The 22,425-nt window shown below is 45.5% G+C and overlaps 4 protein-coding genes and 1 long non-coding RNA gene across 5 annotated transcripts; 1 reads left to right on the forward strand and 4 right to left on the reverse strand.

Moving 5' to 3' along the window:
* Positions 1-1,916: 1,916 nt before the first annotated feature.
* On the forward strand, positions 1,917-3,945 carry LOC127337073 (BTB/POZ and MATH domain-containing protein 3). The gene is made up of 2 exons (XM_051363954.2): positions 1,917-2,297; positions 2,468-3,945. Exons 1-2 carry the CDS (start codon positions 2,068-2,070, stop codon positions 3,684-3,686), a joined length of 1,449 nt encoding a protein of 482 aa, XP_051219914.1. The 5' UTR covers positions 1,917-2,067; the 3' UTR covers positions 3,687-3,945.
* Positions 3,946-4,350: 405 nt separating this feature from the next.
* LOC127337074 (aminomethyltransferase, mitochondrial) lies at positions 4,351-6,489 on the reverse strand. The gene is made up of 3 exons (XM_051363955.2): positions 5,863-6,489; positions 5,576-5,694; positions 4,351-5,067 (listed from the first exon to the last, which is right to left on the reverse strand). Exons 1-3 carry the CDS (start codon positions 6,436-6,438, stop codon positions 4,521-4,523), a joined length of 1,242 nt encoding a protein of 413 aa, XP_051219915.1. The 5' UTR covers positions 6,439-6,489; the 3' UTR covers positions 4,351-4,520.
* A 715-nt stretch (positions 6,490-7,204) lies between these two features.
* LOC127337075 (signal recognition particle 14 kDa protein) lies at positions 7,205-10,817 on the reverse strand. Its single transcript, XM_051363957.2, has 4 exons — positions 10,662-10,817; positions 10,311-10,404; positions 10,108-10,217; positions 7,205-7,733 (listed from the first exon to the last, which is right to left on the reverse strand). The coding sequence occupies exons 1-4, from the start codon at positions 10,662-10,664 to the stop codon at positions 7,551-7,553; spliced, it is 390 nt and encodes a 129-aa protein (XP_051219917.1). The 5' UTR covers positions 10,665-10,817; the 3' UTR covers positions 7,205-7,550.
* Positions 10,818-12,536: 1,719 nt separating this feature from the next.
* LOC127337070 (signal recognition particle subunit SRP54 2) lies at positions 12,537-15,282 on the reverse strand. The gene is made up of 5 exons (XM_051363953.2): positions 14,772-15,282; positions 13,669-14,223; positions 13,436-13,587; positions 13,135-13,249; positions 12,537-13,054 (listed from the first exon to the last, which is right to left on the reverse strand). Exons 1-5 carry the CDS (start codon positions 15,100-15,102, stop codon positions 12,717-12,719), a joined length of 1,491 nt encoding a protein of 496 aa, XP_051219913.1. The 5' UTR covers positions 15,103-15,282; the 3' UTR covers positions 12,537-12,716.
* Positions 15,283-18,611: 3,329 nt separating this feature from the next.
* On the reverse strand, positions 18,612-21,169 carry LOC127337069 (uncharacterized). Its single transcript, XR_007873649.2, has 3 exons — positions 19,915-21,169; positions 19,614-19,787; positions 18,612-18,960 (listed from the first exon to the last, which is right to left on the reverse strand). It is a non-coding gene; the product is annotated as an uncharacterized lncRNA (long non-coding RNA).
* Positions 21,170-22,425: the final 1,256 nt, after the last annotated feature.

Consider the following 22,425-nt stretch of genomic DNA (forward strand, 5'->3'; position numbering starts at 1 on the left):
ACATAATAAAATACTACTAATACTACTAAATATGCGAAGCTCATATGAAAACGAACAAGAACTCGTAAGTATGTAAAATAGACATATGTGTATCTAGCTAGAACATGAAATGAGTGACAAAATGAGTAATTGTATACTTAAAAACCTCAGTAAAATAGTGCTAAATTTTGAGCTATCAATAGGACGTGATGCATATATTAATTCTGATCTCACATATAATTTTATTTGCACCTTCATATTTCATTAATGGATTGTTTTATGTCCACCACAACTTTAAGAGAGAATAGTCAAGTGTGCCCATGAACCACGGTCCACTTTTTATCATAAGAAACACTTTTGTCTTGCATTTAAATTGTTTTCTATTTGCTGCACTATTTTAATCTGAAAATACAAAAAACATTTATTTTTCTAATTTGCATTCAAAACACCAAAAATAATCAATATCTTTACAGTTTTTACTTAGTTACTTTATCTAGTTTAGTTTACTACTTGTGTTATTTAGTTACGCGAAACCTTGTGCTTGACAACCACACAGTGAACTTGGGGACACAAGGCATTTATATACTTCCAGGATTGCTTGAAGAAGAGAGAAGAGAATACTTTTCCATCCAGTTCCCCGAGAGTTCAATATAAACCCTCAAGTCATCCTTGTTGGGAAAATACTCCCTTGATACAACACTCTGCACTTGGAGTCCCAACGTATCAAGATCTTTTTGGTGTTGCTATTAGCCGTCATTAGCGCGCTAGGGATGGTGCAAGTGTAGTGGTGCCGCCGATCTAGCGTCATTGGTGACGTCTAGATCTAGGCATGGCCCGGCCTAGCCTGCTAGCTCTTGCATTCATTCCGTGGGTGTGTCTAGTTGGGGCTGGACCATAGTGCAACTTAGGTTGGTGGCGCGACAGTTGTCTCTGCTATGTCCATTTTGCGTCCTCGCGACGACGACCGAAATTTTGATCGGGTTGGACCTCGATGAAAGGTGCGCATGGCTTTGGCATGTGCTGGTGACGGTGATGGTGTCACCCGCGTGTGTCATTTCCTTGTTGAAGGCGTCCCAGTAGTGTCCCTCCAGTTTGAATTGATGGACTTCGTCCATTCGCCTGGAACTACGCCCCTCGATGGCCTCGCTTCAGGTTAGCCTCTCTGGTAGTGTCTTGTGGATCACCTTGTGACCTCTCGCTGGTGTCGCAACCCTCATCCAATGTCAACCTAGTTGCTTTTACATGGTTTTGTTGCGGTTACTGACGGTTTTCCTAGCGTCTTGGGAGGCTTTGCTAGGTCGGCGTCTGGCCATAGTTGTTGCCGGTGTGCGTTCTACCAATGCTAGTGGAAGATGTTGCGTTTGTTGGTCTGAACCTAACTTGAGCTCTAGGGGTGGTGGTTTCGGATTTCGGTGAAAACTTTGCAGGACCTAGGTCTCTACCAACGACGATGACGCGTTCTTGCACCATGTACCTTCTTGGTGGCGTCGTCGCAAGACCCCCGCCCCCTCCTCCTTTGGATCCTCAAGCTCTGCTAGGTTGTCGGTCCGTCGACGAGTTCCCCTTGGGCTTTAGTTTTGGTGCGGTGGAGGCTTGTTGGTGTAAATATGGTCGTGATTGTTCAAGTGCAACAGAAGATAAGGCTCCCTCATCCTGAATCAAGTTGGTGCTCTGACGTTTTATGTGTTATATATTTTATTGTTGGTTTTGATGTGCGCTTTGCGTGTGTGTTATAACTCACTCCTAGCCTGTTGCTGGCTTTATTAGTTCAAAGCCGAACTCATTTAGAGCGTTCTATCTAAATGGGCCTCAGTGCAAAGAAAATTAAGAATTCCAAGGAAACAAAAGGCCATACAGGCACTGCAATGTAATGGGCCGCACAAGCACATTATAGTTCGTTCTAACTTCGCAATGACTTTGTTCAAAAAACAAACTTCTCAATGACAAACCCTAACTCTCTTCAGACTCTGCGGGCCACGTAGCCTTCTGAAGTTCAGAGCAACCACGAGCCGCCGCCGCCTCTCTGCGGGTGAGAGTGAGTGACACTCGTGCTGCGGCTGTGAGCGGTCGGGCCGCGCATCGGGGAGGATGTTGCAGAGAAAAGTAAGGAGCGGCGTACGGCGTGCTCCCCGCGGTGCGCAGGCAACGGCCCGGCGTCCTCGTACTGCCGCCGGCCGCGGCGCGCTTCGCTGGGGCGCGGGGCCAGCGCAGCGAGCAAAGCGGCGACTTTTCGATGGCTTCGGACATGACACTCGACCTGGTAGCGGGGGCGTGCAAGCTGAGAGTTCACCTGTTGCGAGGCAGCAGGTCATGCCCAGGTTTCGCCCCTCTAATCCTGGATCTCAACTCTGAAACTTCAGATTTCTAGTGTTGCAGTTACTGGGATGTTCCTGAAATGTACTGGCGTGAGTGTGTAGAAACTATTCGGGGTATCTCTCCACAGTAATGTCGCACATATTCACTGGAATATATCTGTGCCCACTTGCAGATTCGTCACGCCGTTCGCCGGTGTATCTCTCTTGACCGATGTCGGGCTGTCGTCTTCCACCATGTCGGTTGTCGACTCGGGCGCGGCCAGCGGGTACCACCTGCTAGTAGTGGATGGGTACTCGCAGACCAAAAGGCTAGACAATGGCGTGGGCATCAGATCTCGCCCATTCATTGTAGGAGGCCATCGCTGGTGCATCGATTACTTACCCAACGGTTTCAACTCGGAGTATGCAGACTACATCTCTCTCTTTGCTGCCCTTGTTGATGATGATGACGGTGCTGCAAGACCTGTGAAGGCGTGGTTCAGGTTTAGTTTCATTGATGAGGTTGAGAAGCAAGAGGCAACACTCATTCGTGCTGCTTATCCATGCACCTTCTGCAGCAATGATATTAATGGAGCTTGGGGCGATTCGAATTTTATAAAAAGAGATGTGCTTGAACAATCAGAGAATCTTAAGAACGATTGTTTCACCATCCGGTTTGACATCATGATTTGCGAGGACCTCAACACTAAGGTGCCACTGTCTTGCATAAGTCAACATTTCAACCATCTCCTTCAAACAAAGGTGGGCGCTGATGTAACATTTGAGGTTAGCGGCGAGATATTCCTTGCACACCGGTGTGTGCTTGTGGCCCGATCTACGGTCTTCACGGCGCTGCTCTTTGGCTCCGTGAAGGAGGGCACCAAGGCAGATGTCATACACATCAAAGACATGAAAGCTCAAGTGTTCAAGGCTTTGCTCAGTTTCATCTACACAGATGCATTTCCTGAGATGGAGCGGGAAGAAGCAGAAGTCAAGGCAGAAACAACACGTTTTGAAATGTGGCTGGAATGGCTGAAGGACTTGACTGTAGCGGCAGGCAGATATGATCTCCAACACCTGAGGTTCTCCTGTGAAGAGCTGTTGTCCAAGGCCATAGGTGAAATCACGGTACCAAAAATTCTTGATATAGCTGTGCACTACCATTGCCATAGGTTGAAGGAGAAGTGCTTGCAATTCCTCCAAAACGTATCTTCCTCAAGTCTGCAAAAATTAATGGCGACCAATAGCTGGAAGCATATAATTCTGTCACATCCCTATGTTTTGAATGAGCTCATTGCCAAGCTTGCTGCAAAGTGTAATGGGTCTGACAAAGCTACGGATTTATATGACATCTTGCCCCCGCCATCAGTGAACATGGACAATGCTGACAGGTTCTTGAATTTGGAATGGTAAAGTGCCTGCAATTTATCCAAAACCTATCTCCTTCTAGTCTGCAAACATTAATGGAGAGCAATATCTGGAAGCACATAATTTTGGCATATCCCAATCTTTTGAATCAGCTCATCGCCAAGTTTGCTGCAAAGTGTAATGCATCTGACTTAATATATGGGTTTTTGTTCCCTCCATCTAGAAAGTGAGCATGGACCTTTAATGAGGTGTAGCATTGTATGCTTACATGTTCCTGAATTTGGAAGAAAAAATATTGAAATTCTCCTGCTTGTGTGTGTTCTTACAAGCGCTGTATTGTTTTGAATTCAGGTTTACACTGATGCGTGCTGTAGTTGTATTTGCTATTTGTTTGGTCAGCTTTGGCCTACCTAGTTAGTTCAGGCTCAAAGGTTTCTGTTGATTCAGGTTCAAAATGCATGAATAGGAAAAATGATACCTGTGGTATCATATTATTGATTGTGCCATATAAGTATTACCAAGGAGCGATCACAAATTCACAACTGGACACACGAAAACTAGTATGAACTACATATTTGACATCTCGGAGTTATGACCATCTCAAGGGTAGTGCGCACAGCACTGGTCTCTGGCGTTCTGCAACATCTGATTGAAAGCTGTTACACACCTATCAACACGCATCGGACTGCAAACATGGCATACACTTCCCTTCTGGAAAAACACCACGCACTGGTATATATTATTAGATGGGTAGAGATGAAATGTCAAGCTGTAAGAGGAAGCCTGACAGAGGTTACAGTTGCAGCATTCAAGCAGCCTGTCTTGAACAAGCTGCCACGGGAGAATTCCAAGAGAAAATTGCATCCTTTTTTGTACAATCTAAGGGCCCTTGTAGTACTTGGTGGGCACAAAGGGCATCTTGGTGACAACGGCGTCGTATGACTTCCCACGGACGACCACCTTGAACTCCGTCCCGGCCTTGTGCAGGCCGTTCTTCACATACCCCATGGCGATGTTCTTCTTCAGGCACGGGCTGAACCCTCCGCTGGTCACCTCACCGATGTTCTCCCCAGTGCTGCTCACGATCTCGCTGTGACTCCGCGGGGGTGGTCCTTGTGAAAAGATGCCTACACGCCTAATCTTCGGGCCTTCCTTGAGCTGCTTGAGGATCACATCCGCACCCAGGAAGCCACCCTCCGCTTTCCTCCTCTTGCCGATCGCCCATGAGAGGCCGGCCTCAACTGGCGTGACGTGTTGCTCCATGTCGTTGCCGTACAGGCAGAGGCCAGCCTCCAGGCGAAGACTGTCACGGGCACCCAGGCCAGTCAACCTTATCTTGCCTTCAGATTTCTCTAGCAGTGCCTTTGCGAGATCGACCGCATTCTCTGATGGCACAGAGATTTCAAATCCATCTTCACCAGTGTAACTGCAATAAGAAATCTTTTAGAACCATAATACAGTGTTCAAAGAAATAATACAATTTGGGGTAAATGGAAGAGGATCTCCATCATCAGAAATAAAATAGAAGAATCTGCTACCACCGGTTTTAATTTTCCAGAACTAGAAAGTAGAAAGATCGAAGATAATGACATAGATGCTGGAAACACAAATAGATCATGTATGCAAATAAAGTATGGATAAACACATTACGAACTGATTTAAAATCCTATACAGTTGAATTTTGGAAAACTAAAATGATTTGTCACTTTACCAACTGCCGTTAAGAAAGACCAAAGAACATTCCCCATACTCAATTTGGCATGCCAGATTGAACAGGAGGTGATTTCAGTTATGTTTGAAGTATGATAGACAAGGTTAATGATGGTAAAAGTTAGGACTGATGCTCTTTCATGGACTCGTCCTGGGATTAAAAGAAGGAGAAGGAGCAGGGTCATAATCTGGAAACTGGAAGTGAAGGATCGAAGGGAGCATACCCAGTTCTGGTGAGGAAGCACGTAGAACCATTGATGTCAATTATCTTGAAGTCACTGAAGTACATTTTGCTCAAATCTTCTTTTGTTAGGAACTGGAGAGTTGGTGCAGCAAGAGGGCCCTGCTTATGTCAAGGAACAAGTTACAAACTGTTGAATCCACTATATAAATGCGTCTTTCAAACTATTGAATCCATCTCATCAATCTCAATTAGCCGAACGATGAGAAGCAATTGAAAAGATCTCAATTTGTAAGATGAAGAGGCGAGCAAGAAAGCGTTGTGACTGACCTGCAAGGCGAGGAGGGAGCGCTCGTCGTGTATGTGCCACTTGACGTCGCCACCCTTCTTCTGGAAGGCCTCCATGTGCGCCCCGATGTGGGCGAGGTCCTTGTCCCTGCACCCAGCGTTGACGACGAGGTAGATGTGGGTGTCGGTGACCTTGGTGACGACGGAGTCGTCGATGGCGCCGCCCTTCTCGTTGGTGAAGACGGTGAGGGACCCCGTGCCGTCCTTGAGCGCGGCGACGTCGGCGACGACGAGGGACTCGAGGAAGGGGATGGCCTGGGAGCCGTGGAGGCTGAGTCCGCACATGTGGGAGACGTCGAAGAGGCTGCCGTTGGCGCGGCAGTTGAGGGTGGAGTCCATGATGGTGTCCTTGTACTGGATGGGCATGCTCCAGCCGGCGAAAGGCACCATCTTGCCCCCGTGCGCGACGTGGAAGTCGTAGAGCGCCGTCTTCTTGAGCTCCGCCTCGGCGGCCACCGCCGCGCCGGCCAGGTGGCGGCGGGCGGCGGCGCCGCCGCCGGAGGAGGAGGAGTTGGCGGCGCGGCGGGCCAGCGTGGCGCACGCGAGGAGGCCTCTCATCGTGGTGGCGCGCGCGTCGGGGTAGGAGGAGGAGTGGTGGGCGGGTGGGATTGGGAAACAATACAAGATGAGATTTTGAGGGGTGGTGGTGGTGGTGGGTGGCGACGGGAGGGATCGGGAGTGGGTGGTGGCGAACCTCGGCGCGAGTGAGCTCGGGGGCGTTTGGTGATGATGGATCCGTGAGCGATCAGTGGCTCGTCGTCAGTGCTCGCCCTGTTGGATTTTGGTTTATTTTTGGTTGGGATTTTGTCCGGTTTGGTGGTGGACGCTGACGGCTCGCCCTCACTGACCAGTGCCTCCTACAGTCCTACGGAGTATTCAGCAAAGATTCGTGTGCGAGTCTAAAAAAGAACAGATTCCTGTATGGTGCTAGTATCAAGAGATCGACAAGGTTATGGCTCTTTGCCGTTGAGAATCGTACCTCAGACGAGCAATTGGCAAGCAAAGCGAAAGCGGCGAGCACATTCAGGCAGATATATCAGCCATGACGGATAAACTATGAAGTATGGCAGTGTCCGACCAAGGGTCCTGTCCATGTTCATGCGGTTATGACAAAGATGTGCTAGATCATCATTTGTTTATGCAACAACCCAGGGACTACCTAACCTTGAACCATAACCCGGTAACCACTTGCATATGGAATCGGGAAGCACGAGCGCACCAACATATGATCAAGAGAACAGTTTTGCTAGACTGTACAATAGGTGGCAACACAATCCCGAATGCACTTCCACATCGAAATATCGCCAGAAATTCTGCAATGCACTTCCACAAAGAAATATCACCAGAAATTCCGCATTCTTTTGCAACCTATATCCTGGGCCCAATACCAACATATCAATCAAGCATAGCAAACTAAAATGTTGATGGCCAGACCTACCATTTCGAAAGGAATAACTCTTCTACGACGCCATCCAGAAAATGCCAAGCTGGCTTACAACCAGAGCAAAACGATGTTTCAAAAATGCCAAGCGACGATGCATCTCTAGGTATTCACAGGCTTTCATCCCGCAAACAGGGATTAGGGTAAAACGGATGGTAACATCTTGATGACACTCAGACTAGTCTTGCTGTGGGCGAAAAAGGTCTCGCTAAATTCTGTAAGTACCTCTCTACTTAGACACTGCAGATTTCTTCGACGATTTCTTTGGCTTCTTCGGTTCCTTCTCGGGTATCTTCTCTGGCTCAACGACCCTCTTCTTTTCCTTCCTCTCCCTCTTCTTCAGAGCATGCATATGGGATTTAAGAACTAGGGCATACGAAGCTTGGAATTTGAGGTAATCCTTTGCGGACAGCTGAAAGACATGGAAATTATGGGTAAGGTTTATTCATTGGTCCAAAAATGCAACACAAGTGACACAAGACAATAATCAAATATGTTGAAAAATTACTATACTGCTTATATGGCACACTAGGAAAATAAAGTCACGGGGTCCTCATGGATCAACTTTGATATACATTTATATTATCCAAACGAAAACATTGCATATGATAGTTCTCAGCAGAGATTTCTGAAAATATTCAAAATATTGCCATCATATAAGAGTCATACTACCAGTTGTCACCCTAAGTTCTAAGTAGACGCACTTATCCAGCCCTAAGCTAAAGCACTAGGTGAAGACTGAAGAAAAGGCCCTACTTAGCAGACTTGCAGAAATTTGATATGGCTGGAGACAAATAGTTATGCACAAAGAAAATAAACAATTTCTGCATGAGTACTTGCTTTGTGTTATCCGGATACAAATGAGCAGGTATGTTTCCAAATTGAGAACATACATTACTACTAATAGTGATAACTGATAACTATTAACCTTTCTTCTAAATGAGAATGATGAAGGAAATAAGATAACATATATAAACAACAGCTTTGTAACCATAAATAAGGGACAACCTGCATCACAGTATCAACAATTAAAATGCAGAGAAGAATTGTTTAACACATGAGAGCTTGGACTCTTAACTAGTTAAGTCACTTTTAGGTGGGCCATAATTTCATAACATACACAGGCTATGCAAAGTTGCAAACGCCAGCAGCAATGTCTTGTGGGTAAAGATGCCAATGTTCAATTGGTTCGTGGGAGAGCTTAAAGGCATGAATAGGAGGATGCATGGGATCTGATCAAAATAAAGACAATGTGATACCCTCATGTGCTACAAATGATATCACTGGGAAACCATAGGGGTTGCGAAGTGCAAATACATCCTATAAGTCTTGACAAAACATGCTCACTTAATGGAAGGTTAAACAATTAATGTGAGCCCTCACTGGCTGATTCAATTGAAACTTGTTAAGAGCATCGAAAATGAGTATCATCCTTCAAATTTGCGACAGCTGTTGATTGATCTTAACACTCCCAAGTCCTAACTCTTTCCCATCCAGCGATGAGATAGCTACTCACGGCAGCTCATTGGTGATACCGCCTCTACCCCTGACCTATTAGGTCAACTACAGCTGTAGTGATAGGTATGAGAGACTAACACGAAAATGGCTGCATAAAAGACTTGTACTACTACAGCTAAGATGTACCAATGACAAGTGCCGCATTCCAACTTTCTATTTGTCATCATGCTACACAAAGTTACTTCATATCCTACAGCATTGGGATGCTTGTGAAACTGTGAGGCGGCGATACATATGTACGATTGCACCTTCTTTGCATTTTCAGGCCACTGTTTTATTTACCTACCGGTCAATTCCTTAAAGCTAACAAACCATCCTCAATCTGAAAGAAGACTACATAAATATTCTATTACAATTTGTGCAAATTCAGGTAGGTTTAGCTCACGCAGTGGCTATTTTACAATACACAAATTTTTGATCTATGATCCACATTCCTTGCAGTAACTAAGTACAGTAAAAAAGCTACATAAAAGACTTATACTACGGCTAAGATGTACAAATGGCAAGTGACTCATTCCTAACTTTCTATTTGTCATCATGCTACACAAAGTTACTACATATCCTACAGCATTGACATGCTTGTGAAATTGTGAGGCAGCGATACATATGCACGGTTGCACTTTCTTTGCATTTTCAGGCCACTGTTTTATTTACCTACCGGTCAATTCCTTAAAGCTAACAAACCATCCTCAATCTGAAAGAAAGACTACATAAGCACAATTTGTGCAAATTCAGGTAGGTTTAGCTCACGCAGTGGCTATTTTACAATACGCAAATTTCTGATCTATGATCCACATTCCTTGGAGCCGTGGGGGGCTAACTAATTACAGTAAAATATAGCTGCATAAAAGACTTGTACTACTACGGCTAAGATGTACCAATGGCAAGTGCCTCATTCCTAACTTTATACTTGCCATCGTGCACACAAAGTTACTTTGTATCCTACAGCATTGGGACGCTTGTGAAATTGCGAGGCAATGATACATATGTACGGTTGCACCTTCTCTGCATTTTCATGCCACAGTGTTTATTTACCTACGTATCTTCCTGACAACAAACAAAGCATCCTCAATCTGAAAGAAGACTAGCTCATGCAGTAGCTATCGAGACACAATATGCAAATTTGATCTATGATTCACATTCCTTGCAGCCGTGGAGGGCTAGCTAATTACAGTGAAAAACAGCAACCTGATAACCGTTATGCACAAAAGCAGTACAAAACACAACTCATGGTAGTATTATCAGCAACAGGAGGGTTGTGACAGTACCGCGGTGGAGATGTTTTTCTTGCCATCGGTGGCGCGGACGAGGCAGCGGTACTCCACCTCCTCCCCCTTGTTGGCCATCTTCTTCAACCTAGCCTCGCACTTCATCGACGCTGGCAGATGACAAACAACGCGTCAGCTCAAACCAAATCCACAACCCCACCGCACAAGCAGAGGAAGAGAAGAGGAGGGGGGGAGCAACTCACATCGCTTCATGGTGACCCAGACGGAGCCCTTCTCCGTGCTCCGCTCGTACATGTTGGTCAGCTCGCTCAGGAACGGATCTGACTGCAGCAGCACCTGCGCAAACGAACCACGCCGCGGTTAGTTCGAGGAAGCGCGGGCAGATTTCCTCGGAACTGCGGTTCGCTTGTCTACTGGCGATCGAAGCTATGCGACGGTAGGTAGTAGCAAAGCGAAAGCGGACCGGTCGACCCCCGAAACCTAGGGTAAGGAACGCGACGAGATCTAGTTCTTCCCACCGAATCGCGATTCCCGGCACGGCGCGAATCGGGGGATGGGGAGTGGGTGGGGTAGAGCATCGGGATGGAGGTTACCATCTTGAAGGTGGTCCGGCGATCGCCGAGGGAGCAGTCTCCGCCGGCTTGCTGTCGTCCTCTTGGTCGCTTCCGCCGCCGGTGTTGGGATCGAAGACGAGGACTTGTGAGAAGATGAACGGGGCAGATCACGGAACGGAAGAGATCTGACGGATTAGGTTGGGGCGGTAGGGGACTGGGAAAACGGAGCGGTGACGTCAACTTGGGACGAGACACCGTGGTTTGGGAGGAGACGGCCACAAAGGTCCGGTTTGGGTCCGTTGGGCTGAACGGGAGAAGAAAGAGTAGATTCATCCTTTTTTAATTACTAATTAATTTCCCCTCAAATTGTTTTTACTAATTAATTATAGTATATTCCCTCAGTTCCAATCAATAAAAGCTATATTTTATTGAAAAGCCAAGGTAAGTAAAGTTCGACCGAATTTTTTGAAAAAACTATCAAGAACCAAGATACTATATAGATATCATATGAATATATATTTTATGATATATCTTAATGTGTTAATTGTGAAATTGTACATAATAATATTTTTTCTAAAATGTTGATCAAACTTTATGTAGTTTAACTTTAGAAACCCTATTCATTGGAACAGATGTAGTATTATATATAAAAGGTGAACAACTTTGTTCGCACTGTGTTTTGACTTTTTAACTTCCCGATAATAATAAAATTCATAGAAATTCGTCAGCGGAAATATTCAGCTTCTGTAGTAATTTCCCGTCAGTAGAAATATTCAAATTTCGCAGTAATTTTGCCGCATGACGATGAAAACTCTCATTTCCTCTTGATTTTTTCAGATCTGCACATTACTTCTTCTTTCTATTCACTCTTTCTCTTTTCTATCTTTTAGATCCCGGTGAGGTCAACGGCAAGCACGGGATTAGCGAAAATCTGGAGTGATGGACTCGAAGATGTGCGGCCACTATTCTTCTGCTTATGATGTACTACCTCCATCTCAAAGGTTAAGGCATTTTTTTAAAGTCAAACCAAGTAAATTTTGACCAATCTTTTAGAACAATCTATCAACAAATATAATATTTTGTACATACTATACAATAATATATTTTATTATCTATTTAATGATATTAATTTTGTATGCATGTTAATAATTTTTGGTAAAAGCTTAGTCAAACTTCACATAGTTTGACTTTCTAAAAATAATATAAGCCTTAAGCTTTAAGATGGAAGTAGTATATATTATTCCATGCAATGTGAAGTCACTGGTCGATGAAGTAGCTAAAGAGAGTGTGCACTTTCAGGTGCATGGGGGTGCATATGACATTGTTGCGGAGAAATAAGAGGCACTCGCGTGCATGGGAGGCAATGTTGGAAGCAATTCATCACACGGAACCATTCCATCGGAGGAGAAATGGTAGGTTTTTCATTAAGAGGACAAGTCACAATGAATTACTATTGTCTATCTCAGTAGTGGGGATGAAGACTCATATGATGCTGCCAGTATCTCCCCAAGATGCAAACTGAGCGACTATGAGCACATTCGACTCTTAGAGATCTTAGTGGCGGCTAATACCTTCGTTGGGGCACCATTTCTGACATGTTTGACAAAATCAAGTCTTACCAAACGCAACATGGTATGTTCTTTCAAGTTAATTCTATTCTTTACTCTAGGTTCTCTCCATACATTGTAATTGTATTGGTCTTCGTCTGTTTTCATAATTATATTTTGGTTTTTCATCCACGACATCCGAGAAATTACATAACAAGGTGGTTTCCAAGCTTCACATTCCTGGTGATGGCTTGGCTCAACTGTGTAGTGGAGATTCCTCTTCTTTGTTAACACCAACGATGAGCATGCCCGGCTAATGTTTAGCAAACCGACGTGGAGAGCGTTCCATATAGAAGAAGGCCACCAACAAAACCCCACTACGCAGTACAATCGACTAAAAACGAATTTACTTCCTTGCTTTAACTATGCACAAATATATTCAACACTAAAATGACCACTACCCCCAAAAAAATGTTCACCGAAAAAATGTCACGTAGTCTAGCAAATTCTGCAACGCTGCAAGGACGAGAAGGAAACTACCTTTGCATTACAAGTCCCCACCCAGGCCCATGCCTCCAAGCATTTGGCTCATGTCCTTGCCACCCATTTTTTTCAAGAGGTCCTGCAAGCCAGGGATGCCACCCATCTGCTTCAGCATGTGTGGTGGCAGGGCTTTGGTCAACTGCTGGATGGTCTGGTTCTGGTTCTTATCACTCATTTTTCCGTTCGGAAGCTTTATATTCTTCATCTTGCCCATCACCTTGGCTAGTCGCTTGTACTCGTCAAGCATGTCCATCACATCCCTCACTTGTCTGCCGGATCCTCGAGCAATCCGGATGGTTCGTGATTCAGTCATCAGCTTTTTTGGGTTTGGACTGTCGAGCTCTACAAGGTAGCATGAGGGGCAAGATAAGTTTCAGAATATCGCTTGTGTTACACAAAATAAAGCCTTAAGATTAGCTCACCTGCATCTGTCATAGAATCCATAATCGTCATGTACCGCTTAATCTTTGCTTGGCCATCCTTCTCACTTCCTTTTGGCATCAACTCCGAACTAAATCCAGGCAACATAGAGAAGACCTGGAAGATAAGAGTAGGCAGCCAATGATTAAAATAATGTTACCACGGAAGCATAGCGAATTGGAAATTTGGAATCTGAGTGATGTTGGATTGTTCATCTAACATCAAACACTCGATATAATTTAGCATACGAAATTCAATCACATGTTAACATATTAAAATATACTACTAAAGGATATAGTTAACCTGGCCGAGAGATCCCATTTTGAGAAGATTCTGAAACTGCTCATACAAAAGCCTGAGAGTGAAGGTAGAGAGCTTTTCCAGAAGGTCCTGTTGTTGATCAGCAGGAATAATATCCTGGAGCTTGTCTATTAAGCCAGGCAGGTCTCCCATGCCTGCCAAATACATCATTTGTTAAACCGCAATCTAGAAAGAAGAATCACAGGTTATGAACAATAATAGATTTAGTAACTTACCTAACAGACGACTAACAAATGGTCTCACATCGAAAACGTCGAAGTCACCAAGGTGTTCTCCGGTTCCAATAAATATCACAGGGCTTTTTGTAGCTGCAACCGCGCTAAGTGCGCCGCCTCCGTTTGCATGACCATCCATTTTGGTAACAATCACAGCACCAACAGAGGCACTTTGCTTAAATGCTTGTGCCTGACCAAATGCAGCCTGACCGATACTGCCATCCATCACAAATATCACCAGGTCTGGCTTCGTTGCTTCTGCAACTTGGCGCATCTCCTCAAAGAGTGCAGCCTCTTGCTTATGGCGTCCACTTGTGTCAATGATGATGAGATCAGAGTTTTCTTTTCTGAACCTTTCCAGCCCCTCAACAGCAATTTTCGCGGGATCCGACTCCATGTAGCTTCCATAAAATGGTACCCTCGCCTTGGTTGCATTCTGCTTCAACTGATCAAAGGCACCAGCTCTGAATGTATCGGCACAAACCAGGGATGGTTTAAATCCTTTCCCCTGATAATACTGCGCGTACTTGGCACAGGTAGTGGTTTTTCCAGAACCTACAGAAATACATCGTTATTCAGTGAACATCAACATTATATATTGCAACTGTATAAAAGGGAAGCCTGAGAGATCTCACAACTACAAACAACTTAAATGAAATGTGCGGTTCACTACAAATTCTCCACAAAACAACTTATCTACCTTGCCATCCATCTCAGGGCAGAACTGAGAACTCCCTCGAGTAAAACTAATTTCTATAGTTGCTTTGTCACAATTCACGTAGCGAAGCACATAGATAGAAGGGAAAATTCTAACAACGTCTGCTTCTATCGATGACAGGTGACTGATATTTTTTCAATACTTCTAGAAATAATCTGAGGCCCCTTGATATTCATGGGCGCACGATCCAAATCACGCACCGTTATAGATACAGTTATCCTGCCCAAAACACATAGGGCGAAGTTCAATCAAGTTTTAGGTTATACGTACAACACATTTTCTTACTAGCTATCAAGAATTCAAGATAATTGGGGGAAAACATGTAACAGACAGCACGTAAGAATACTCTAGGTGGTATATATAGCAATGCAACAGGCCGACTGACCTTGCAATCCGACGAACATGACGACGCTAGGCTTCCCCTTCTTGGGGACGAAGGCGGGCTTCCCGGGGTCGAGCATGCGGCAGAGCTCGGAGAAGACGGCCTGCTGTATGATGCGGCGCTTGTTGGTGCCGGCGGCGAGGGTGTCGAGGCTGACGATCTTCTTGATGTTGGCCTGCACGTCGCGGACCGTCTCGAATCGGACGTCGGACTGCAGGAGGGCGCGCGTGATCTCCTTGAGGCACTCCCCCAGCACCTTCTCGTCGACCACCGTCGCTTTGCTCATCCGCGCGAGCGCATCGGAGATGCTCGTGCCGAGCTGCGCGAGCACCATCTTGGCTGCGCCGGGGGTTCGGACCTCGGCGACGGGGTAGGGTTCCGGCGGAGATTAGAGGCGGCGCGCGGTTGCGATGTGGCGAGACTCGGGAAGCTCGTGTCGATCGGTCGGTCGGTGGTGGGAAGCCGGGTGGGTGCGTGTCTCGTACTTTATGGAGTTTGATTGATAACGAGTCTATGAATATGAACCGAACTATATGAACCGAACTCGTCTCGTTTGGTTTCTGTACGAGTTATTACCGACCTAGGAAGCAAGGCCACGCCAAAAACGGAGCGCAGTACGGTCTTGGCATCTTTGCATCTAGTTTTATGTTGGAGAATGCTATGCATGATATCTGAGGTGGGTTTTTTTTTTAGCTCAGACTAAATGCAGGTCGTTTTAAACCTCTGCAAATTCGAATTTAAACACTTGAAAAAGGATGAAAAAAATACCACGGGTGACAAATGTTCGAACAAGAGATGGCGATATCGATAACTTCCCGATTAAAATAGGACTGCTCCAAGGGTCAGCTTTGAGCCCTTATTTATTTGATTTGGTGATGAATGAGATCACAAGGGATATACACTTGCAGATGATGTGGTCCTAATCGATGATAGTCGAACAGGGTCAATCGAAAGTTAGAACTATGGAGACAAACCTTGGAATAGAAATGTTTTAGACTTAGTAGAACTAAAACTGAATACATGATGTGCGGTTTTAGTACTACTAGATACGAGGAGGAGGAGGTTAGCCTGGATGGGCAGGTGGTGCCTCAGAAGAACACCTTTCGATACTTGGGGTCTGTCGTGCACAAGGATGGGGATATTGATGAAGATGTGAACCATCGGATCAAAGCCGGATGGATGAAGTGGCGCCAAGCTTCTGGCATTCTTTGTGATAAGAGAGTGCCACAAAAGATAAAAGGCAAGTTCTATAGGATGGCAGTTCGACCCGTAATGTTGTATGCGATGAATGTTGGCCGACTAAAAGGCGGCATGTTCAACAATTAGGTGTGGTAGAGATGCGCATGTTGAGATGGATGTGTGGCCACACGAGGAAGGATAGAGTTCGGAATGATAATATACGAGATGGAGTTGAGGTAGCACCGATTGCAGAGAAGTTTGTCCAACATCGTCTAAGATGATTTGGGCATATTCTACGCAGACCTCGAGAAGCTCCAGTGCATAGTGGACGGCTAAAGTGTGCTGACAATGTTAAGAGAGGATGGGGTAGACCAAACTTAATATGGGAGGAGTCTGTAAAGAAAGATCTGAAGGACTGAAGTATCACCAAAGAACTAGCCATGGAAAGAGCCGAGTGGAAGCTTGCTATCCATGTGCCAGAACCAAAGCTTGCTATCTATGTGCCAGAACCATGAGTTGGTTAGAAGATCTTATGGGTTTCACCTCTAGCCTACAGCAACAAATCCTTTAGAGTTGTTGTTGCTGTTGCTGCTATTGCTGCTGCTGTTGTTGTTGTTGTTGTTGTTGTTGTTGTTGTTGTTGCTGCTGCTGCTGCTGCTGCTGCTGGTGTTGTTGCTGTTGCTGTTGTTGCTGTTGCTGTTGTTGTTGTTGCCGTTGTTGTTGCTGCTGTTGCTGTTGTTGCTGTTGTTGCTGCTGTTGCTGTTGTTGCTGTTGTTGTTTTAAGCTACAAACTAGAACATAAATGCGCGCGTTGCCGCGCTCGTCCCTAAATGGTCAACAAATGTTATTCCAAATAAAAATAAAATGAGATGATCATAGTGATATTCAAAGTATAAGCCTGCTAATAGAGTATAGTAGGGCCAAGTATTTCTTTTATGTGCTTCCATATGGTTAATTTGGTTATTCCCCATATAACTGAAAAATGTTGTTAAATATCAGTAAGAGAGTGGATTCGGTGATCAGGGGGGTACGTGAGCACCCCCTAGACACCGTTGGATTGCCTTTAAGATTCTGCCATCTCACTTTCTAAACTAACGGCAACATACGGTGTTAAAGCGAATCTTTTTTCGTTGTTTGTTGTTACCATTCCACCGAAACGCTCGAGCTGGACTGCTCCTGGCCGCGAGCTGCCCCACGAGCTCCCGTTGACCCGGACTGCCGCTCCCCCCTCTCACATCTCTCAAATCCTCTCAAACCATTGCAACCAAAATCAATCCGTGGAAGCTCGAGGGGGCAGCAAAAATCAGTGCATCACTTCTCCCTCCTCGCTACTCTAGCGCGTGCGGCGCGCGCTCCACGACGGCGGAAACGAGCCCCGGTGGCCAGCGCGGCCTCGTCCGCCGAGCTCTGGACATGGTGTCCGGCGGCGTTCTACGTCGGGGAACTGGTGTCGCTGGTGCGGACGAGATCCGGCCGGGTGAGGATGTGCGGCGGCGCTGCGTGCGTGGAGGAGCGGCGAGCCATGGCGGCGAAGGAGCGGCCGGCGAGCCCGTAGCGCAGACGCCAGCGGAGTCGACCGAGGCGCCCTCCTCCACCGTGGCTACGGCTCGCACGTGGGGGCGTGGTGGCTGCATCTCGCAGGCGCAGGCGCGTTGGACCGCCGAGGAGAGCCAGGCCATGGCTTCCGCCTCGGCCACGGGACCAGGCCAAGACGCGGGCGCGGGCGCGCCGCCGTCGTCGCTGCAGCGCCAGGGCCACCGTCGTCGCTGCTTCCCATCGTGTGCCCTGCCCCTGGTTCCCCACCGGCGGAAGACACAACCCTGCCCTCCTGCGTCGCCCCCGCGGTTCCCAGCGACGGCAGGCAGGAGCAGACGCCCCCGCGGTTCCCAGCGGCGGCAGGCGGGAGGAGGCGCCCCCGCCGTTCTTAGGTACCAAACGTGAAGCTCTACACTTTCAGAGAGGAATTGGGGAATTTTTGGAGAGAAAAGATTTGGAGCTAGAAAACTTGGACATTGAGCAGCACCACGGGATTGTAATAGTGAACTTGGACATTGAGCAGCATCCAGATTTCCAGTTCCAATACAAGAATTTCTATCCCACCCATCAGAAATCCCCAATAGTGAAACGATCTACAGGATGAAAAATAAGAGTGAGAAACTTGGCTCGCTACAGGACGGGGGTGGTGGCGGACGGTGCCGAGCCGCAGCCCCATCGGCAGGGCACACGGTGGGAAGCTGGACCACTGTCGAGCGCTGCAGGCGAGCGCTGCAGGCCAGGTTGGCGGCGCTCTGATGCTTGTCCGGCGGGGGAGTAGGCCCCCTACCTCGAGCTCCTCATGCGGGGCAACAGCGGGATGGACTCCCTTTTCTTTTCCGTTTATTTTTCTGGAGAGGAGGAGCCGGTTTGGTGAAGCAACGTCAGTCTCTGACTTGTCCACTTGCCCACTTGCGTTAACGGAATAATGGATGACGTTAGACACGTGTTGAGTAGCTAGGGGGTGCTCACGTACCCCCCTGATCACCGGGCTTCATCCGATATCAGTAATTAGTTTTTATTTGTCAATGTGAAGACACATCATTATTACTGCAATATGCCTACAATTTTCTTTTCTATGAATCAGTTTAGTTGCATGCACTATCGATCAGTTTCACCTGCATGTCATATTAAGTTGCATACAAATTTCATGAGATTTCGGCACCAAAGTAACAAAGATATGTAAATTTTCCTACTTTCAGCAAAAGTATAAAAAATCCTTTGACCCTTAGCATGTATGTATAGTTATATTGTCAACTGGCTACAAATAGCTCACCGCGAACAAATTGATGGAAACATCCAAGAAATCCCATAACAGCCACTTCAATGTCTCCAAGGTCTTGAATGCTGCCAACAAATTTTCCAATGGATTAATTTCTGATTGAAAAATCAAGAACTCTTGTAGTCTTGAGATTCCCTCAAATAAGCAATGTACAAAAGTCCTGGAAGAGATGAGGCTTTTCTCCATCTTGCAAAGGAGCTATGAGGATGTGAGACACACAAACGACAAGTCAGACAAGAATAATTGTGTAAAGATTAAGAATATTTTGTTTGTGCTTGTGTCCCCTTAACAAAAATACTTTCAATTAAAGAATGACAAGGAAAGACTTTAAGCATTTAACTGTATGCATGTGAAGAAAATAATACTTAAATTTTGTGTATTTCTTATCCAACAATACTTTCGAGGAAAGAAAAGTGGCTACTAAGAGTTCATCTGAGGTTCTATATTGTGCATTTAGTATCCAATAATACTTTTAAAAGTGTCTACCAAATGTTCATCTAAGGCTATAAACAAGAACTCGACAACTTCAGTTATCAAGGCCCTGATTTAAAAAAGGCACAGTTCACTTTGCTGAAATTAATTTGAATGGTCAGAGAAATAATGATCTGTAGGAGGGATGAAAAATGGGTAAGTAGATAACTCCAATGAATTTACTGGCCATATATGAAAATTGGTGGCTCCATTTAACATAGAACTCAGTAACCCTAAATATTTCCACTAAAGTTGTTTTTTCTGCCAAGTATTTGCGGAAATAATGTAAGCATTTAGCTGAATCAATAGGAAACTATGGAGTCTGGTGAGGATCATATTCGTTGTAGTACTAAATAAAAGGGAGCAGAGTACCAGAACACCTTCTATGGTCGTACAGAGGTTGTTGGAGCCCTTAACAGCCTTGAGGTGCCGACCATGCCTCAGCTGATCTCGATCCTGCCAAAGATGCACTCTCACATGTTAACGGGCTTCCCACGCTACAGGTCCAAAAGTTGAATCGATTTCAACTCTCTTGACAATAGGTTTAATCTCTCCTGCAAAGGAAAGAGGTCAGACCTTAGGAACAAAACCTCCAACTTAATCGCAAAAAAATAAAAACAGAAACCTCCAACTTGAAGAGCAAAGGAATTGATACAAAGAGAAGTAAATGATCTAACTCACATGTTAGGGAATCCTCTACCCAAGAATTACATGTATTCAAAATTTAACCTATGAAAATCTTCCTCCCAAGTAGAAACTTCATGCTCCAATAACAGATGAAGACACGCCAACTATCGACATCAAATAAACACTGCCAAAGGTGAAAAATTAAATATACTTGTATGTTCCAATAGACCCAAATATATACAGTGCAAAAGAAAAAACTGTCAAACTGTTTCGCGCATCAAACTATAGGACAATACAAAGAGAGATCATACATGTCCCCAAATCAGCACATCAAAGAGGTGCTCACAAGCCAGTAAACCACACCATCGGAAATTTTTGGTAATCTTAGACGTCTCTACAAACTCAACAGGAACACAAATTAGAACACGAATTGAGGTAAGCCTAGGCTAGGAAACAACCAATATAACATGATAAATTGTCAAGATGCAAGATCAGCTCCATATAGCTAGCAAAAAGTCATTTTCTCACCACTGTGAAGTAAATATCGATCCCCAATTCCTCCATGAACCAACACGGACCAGGAGGATCAATATGACAATGCAATAATTTTATACCAGAGATCAAAGGTGCAGGAGAAGCAAGCCTGGCGCTCACACATCAATGAAGCGGCGACGAACGGACAACATAACATGTGTACCACGAATAGGCAGCATTGCAGGACAAGATGAACGACCTCTATGGCCATGCCGCTGTCGTCAGGCATCAATTATCTGCCTATCACATCAGTGAAACATAACCGGATGGAAGGCAAGTGGGAGCAGCACTTAAGAGTCATGCTAACGCCACAAAATCAGCACGCGTGGATTGTGGAGACAAATTAACCCTCACAAAAAAATAATGAGCAGGTTAAATGAAAGGGAGAAATCCGATTATAGGCAAGATATATGGTAGAACCAGAATAGATGATTAGAGGAGACAAACAGGTGTAACACCGCACCGGCGCCGGGGAAGACGGGTAGAAAGTCGGCGGGCTTCCAAATCCATGCGAAATCGAACTAAGCCGGCAATTTGCAGGGATCCACAGGTGCGCGCATCGCGCAGGCCCGCATGTCCTAAACCCAAGCTGCTGTAGGAACGCCATCTGCACGATGCCGTCGCCGGAGAAGAAGGGCCAAATAGCCGGGCTTCTAGATCCCCGAAAAATCGAAGGAAGTTCGATCTTAGTAGAGATCCATTGGTGCGACCATCGCCTGACCCGTTTCGTGGCGGATGCCAATCGCGCGCAGCAAGCACCACTCACGCGTGTAGCAATCAGAGAAGAAACGGCGGCACGATGAGTAGAGAAAGGAAGGAAACGCGGCCGCTTCGTCTCCATGTTCACTGTCCAATGTTGCCCAAGGAAATAAAATGAAGGCCTAAAGGCCCACATGAACTATTCACAGCCCGATCAACCAAAGCTGGGCTAGCTCGGCGTGCGGAGTAGCAGCCCTGTGATGTTGGGTTGGCCCGTTCGGCGCGATTTAAGGAACGGAACCACTTCATCAACGATGCGGGAAACGAGGATGCATCTGAAACGTCCAACGGCTGAATCGGACGGTCCAGAGAGTTAAATTACTGTGGTTGCTCCTAGGTGGTTCCATTATACTGTTAACTAATATGTAAAGTTTCAGAAAGAAATATGTTGTATTTTGTGCTCAGCAAAAATGACACTAGTATCTCGATTTTGTCATTTTATAAGATCGTTTCATTTTTATCCAAGGTCAAATGCAATGTATTTCATTCTAAAAATTAACACACTTATAGAATGCAACATTGTCTACGGCCAAGTTTTTTTTTGGATTTTCATAATACTTAAAATCAAAAGTACTAAAGTTTCAAAAAGAAAAAAAACAATTCTACATGTAATTTGGGCTACACGTGGGGTTTCCGCAAGGGTACCGACTTGCTCTCATCTCCCATTTCCTATCCCCTTTCCCTCCCTTCCTTAGGCTTGTGCGGCCTTGGAGGAGGGAAGTCGTGTGGATTGATCCCCCAGAGGATGCTCTGCACTGCCCTTATATATCTGCTTTAATGTTACCATCCTCCTAAATTTGTGATAATTAAAGTTAATCTAGAACCATTTGACGCACAGAAGACATTTGTACAGTAGAAAGTTTATCTTATGTTTTTCTTACAAACGATCATATGTTAATTAAAAGAATTGTTTATTTTCCGACAAAAAGGGAGAAAACATAAGAGAAAGAGAAAATGCGAGAGTAAGTACCAAGGAACGAACTCCGGCACGTACTTAGCGAGACTAGAAATGGCTATACTCGCTGGGCAAATATATCGCCTGGGGCTATATGGTAGGTTTAGCGGCAGCAAAACTATAACCAACAGAGGCACACTACAACATCCGTCTAATCAGAGAAGATAAGAGAGCGCACAAGGTAACAGATAAATACTACACAAACATAACCCAGCCAATTACACATATCCCCTTCAACAAAGCGAAGAGGCAATGTAAAAGGGACTCAACGGTGGACAAGTTTTATTAGGTATCGGTTGTAGTAATGCTATATTACT

The sequence above is a fragment of the Lolium perenne genome, chromosome 2, assembly GCF_019359855.2.
Source record: "Lolium perenne isolate Kyuss_39 chromosome 2, Kyuss_2.0, whole genome shotgun sequence".
NCBI classification, from domain to species: Eukaryota; Viridiplantae; Streptophyta; class Magnoliopsida; order Poales; family Poaceae; genus Lolium; species Lolium perenne.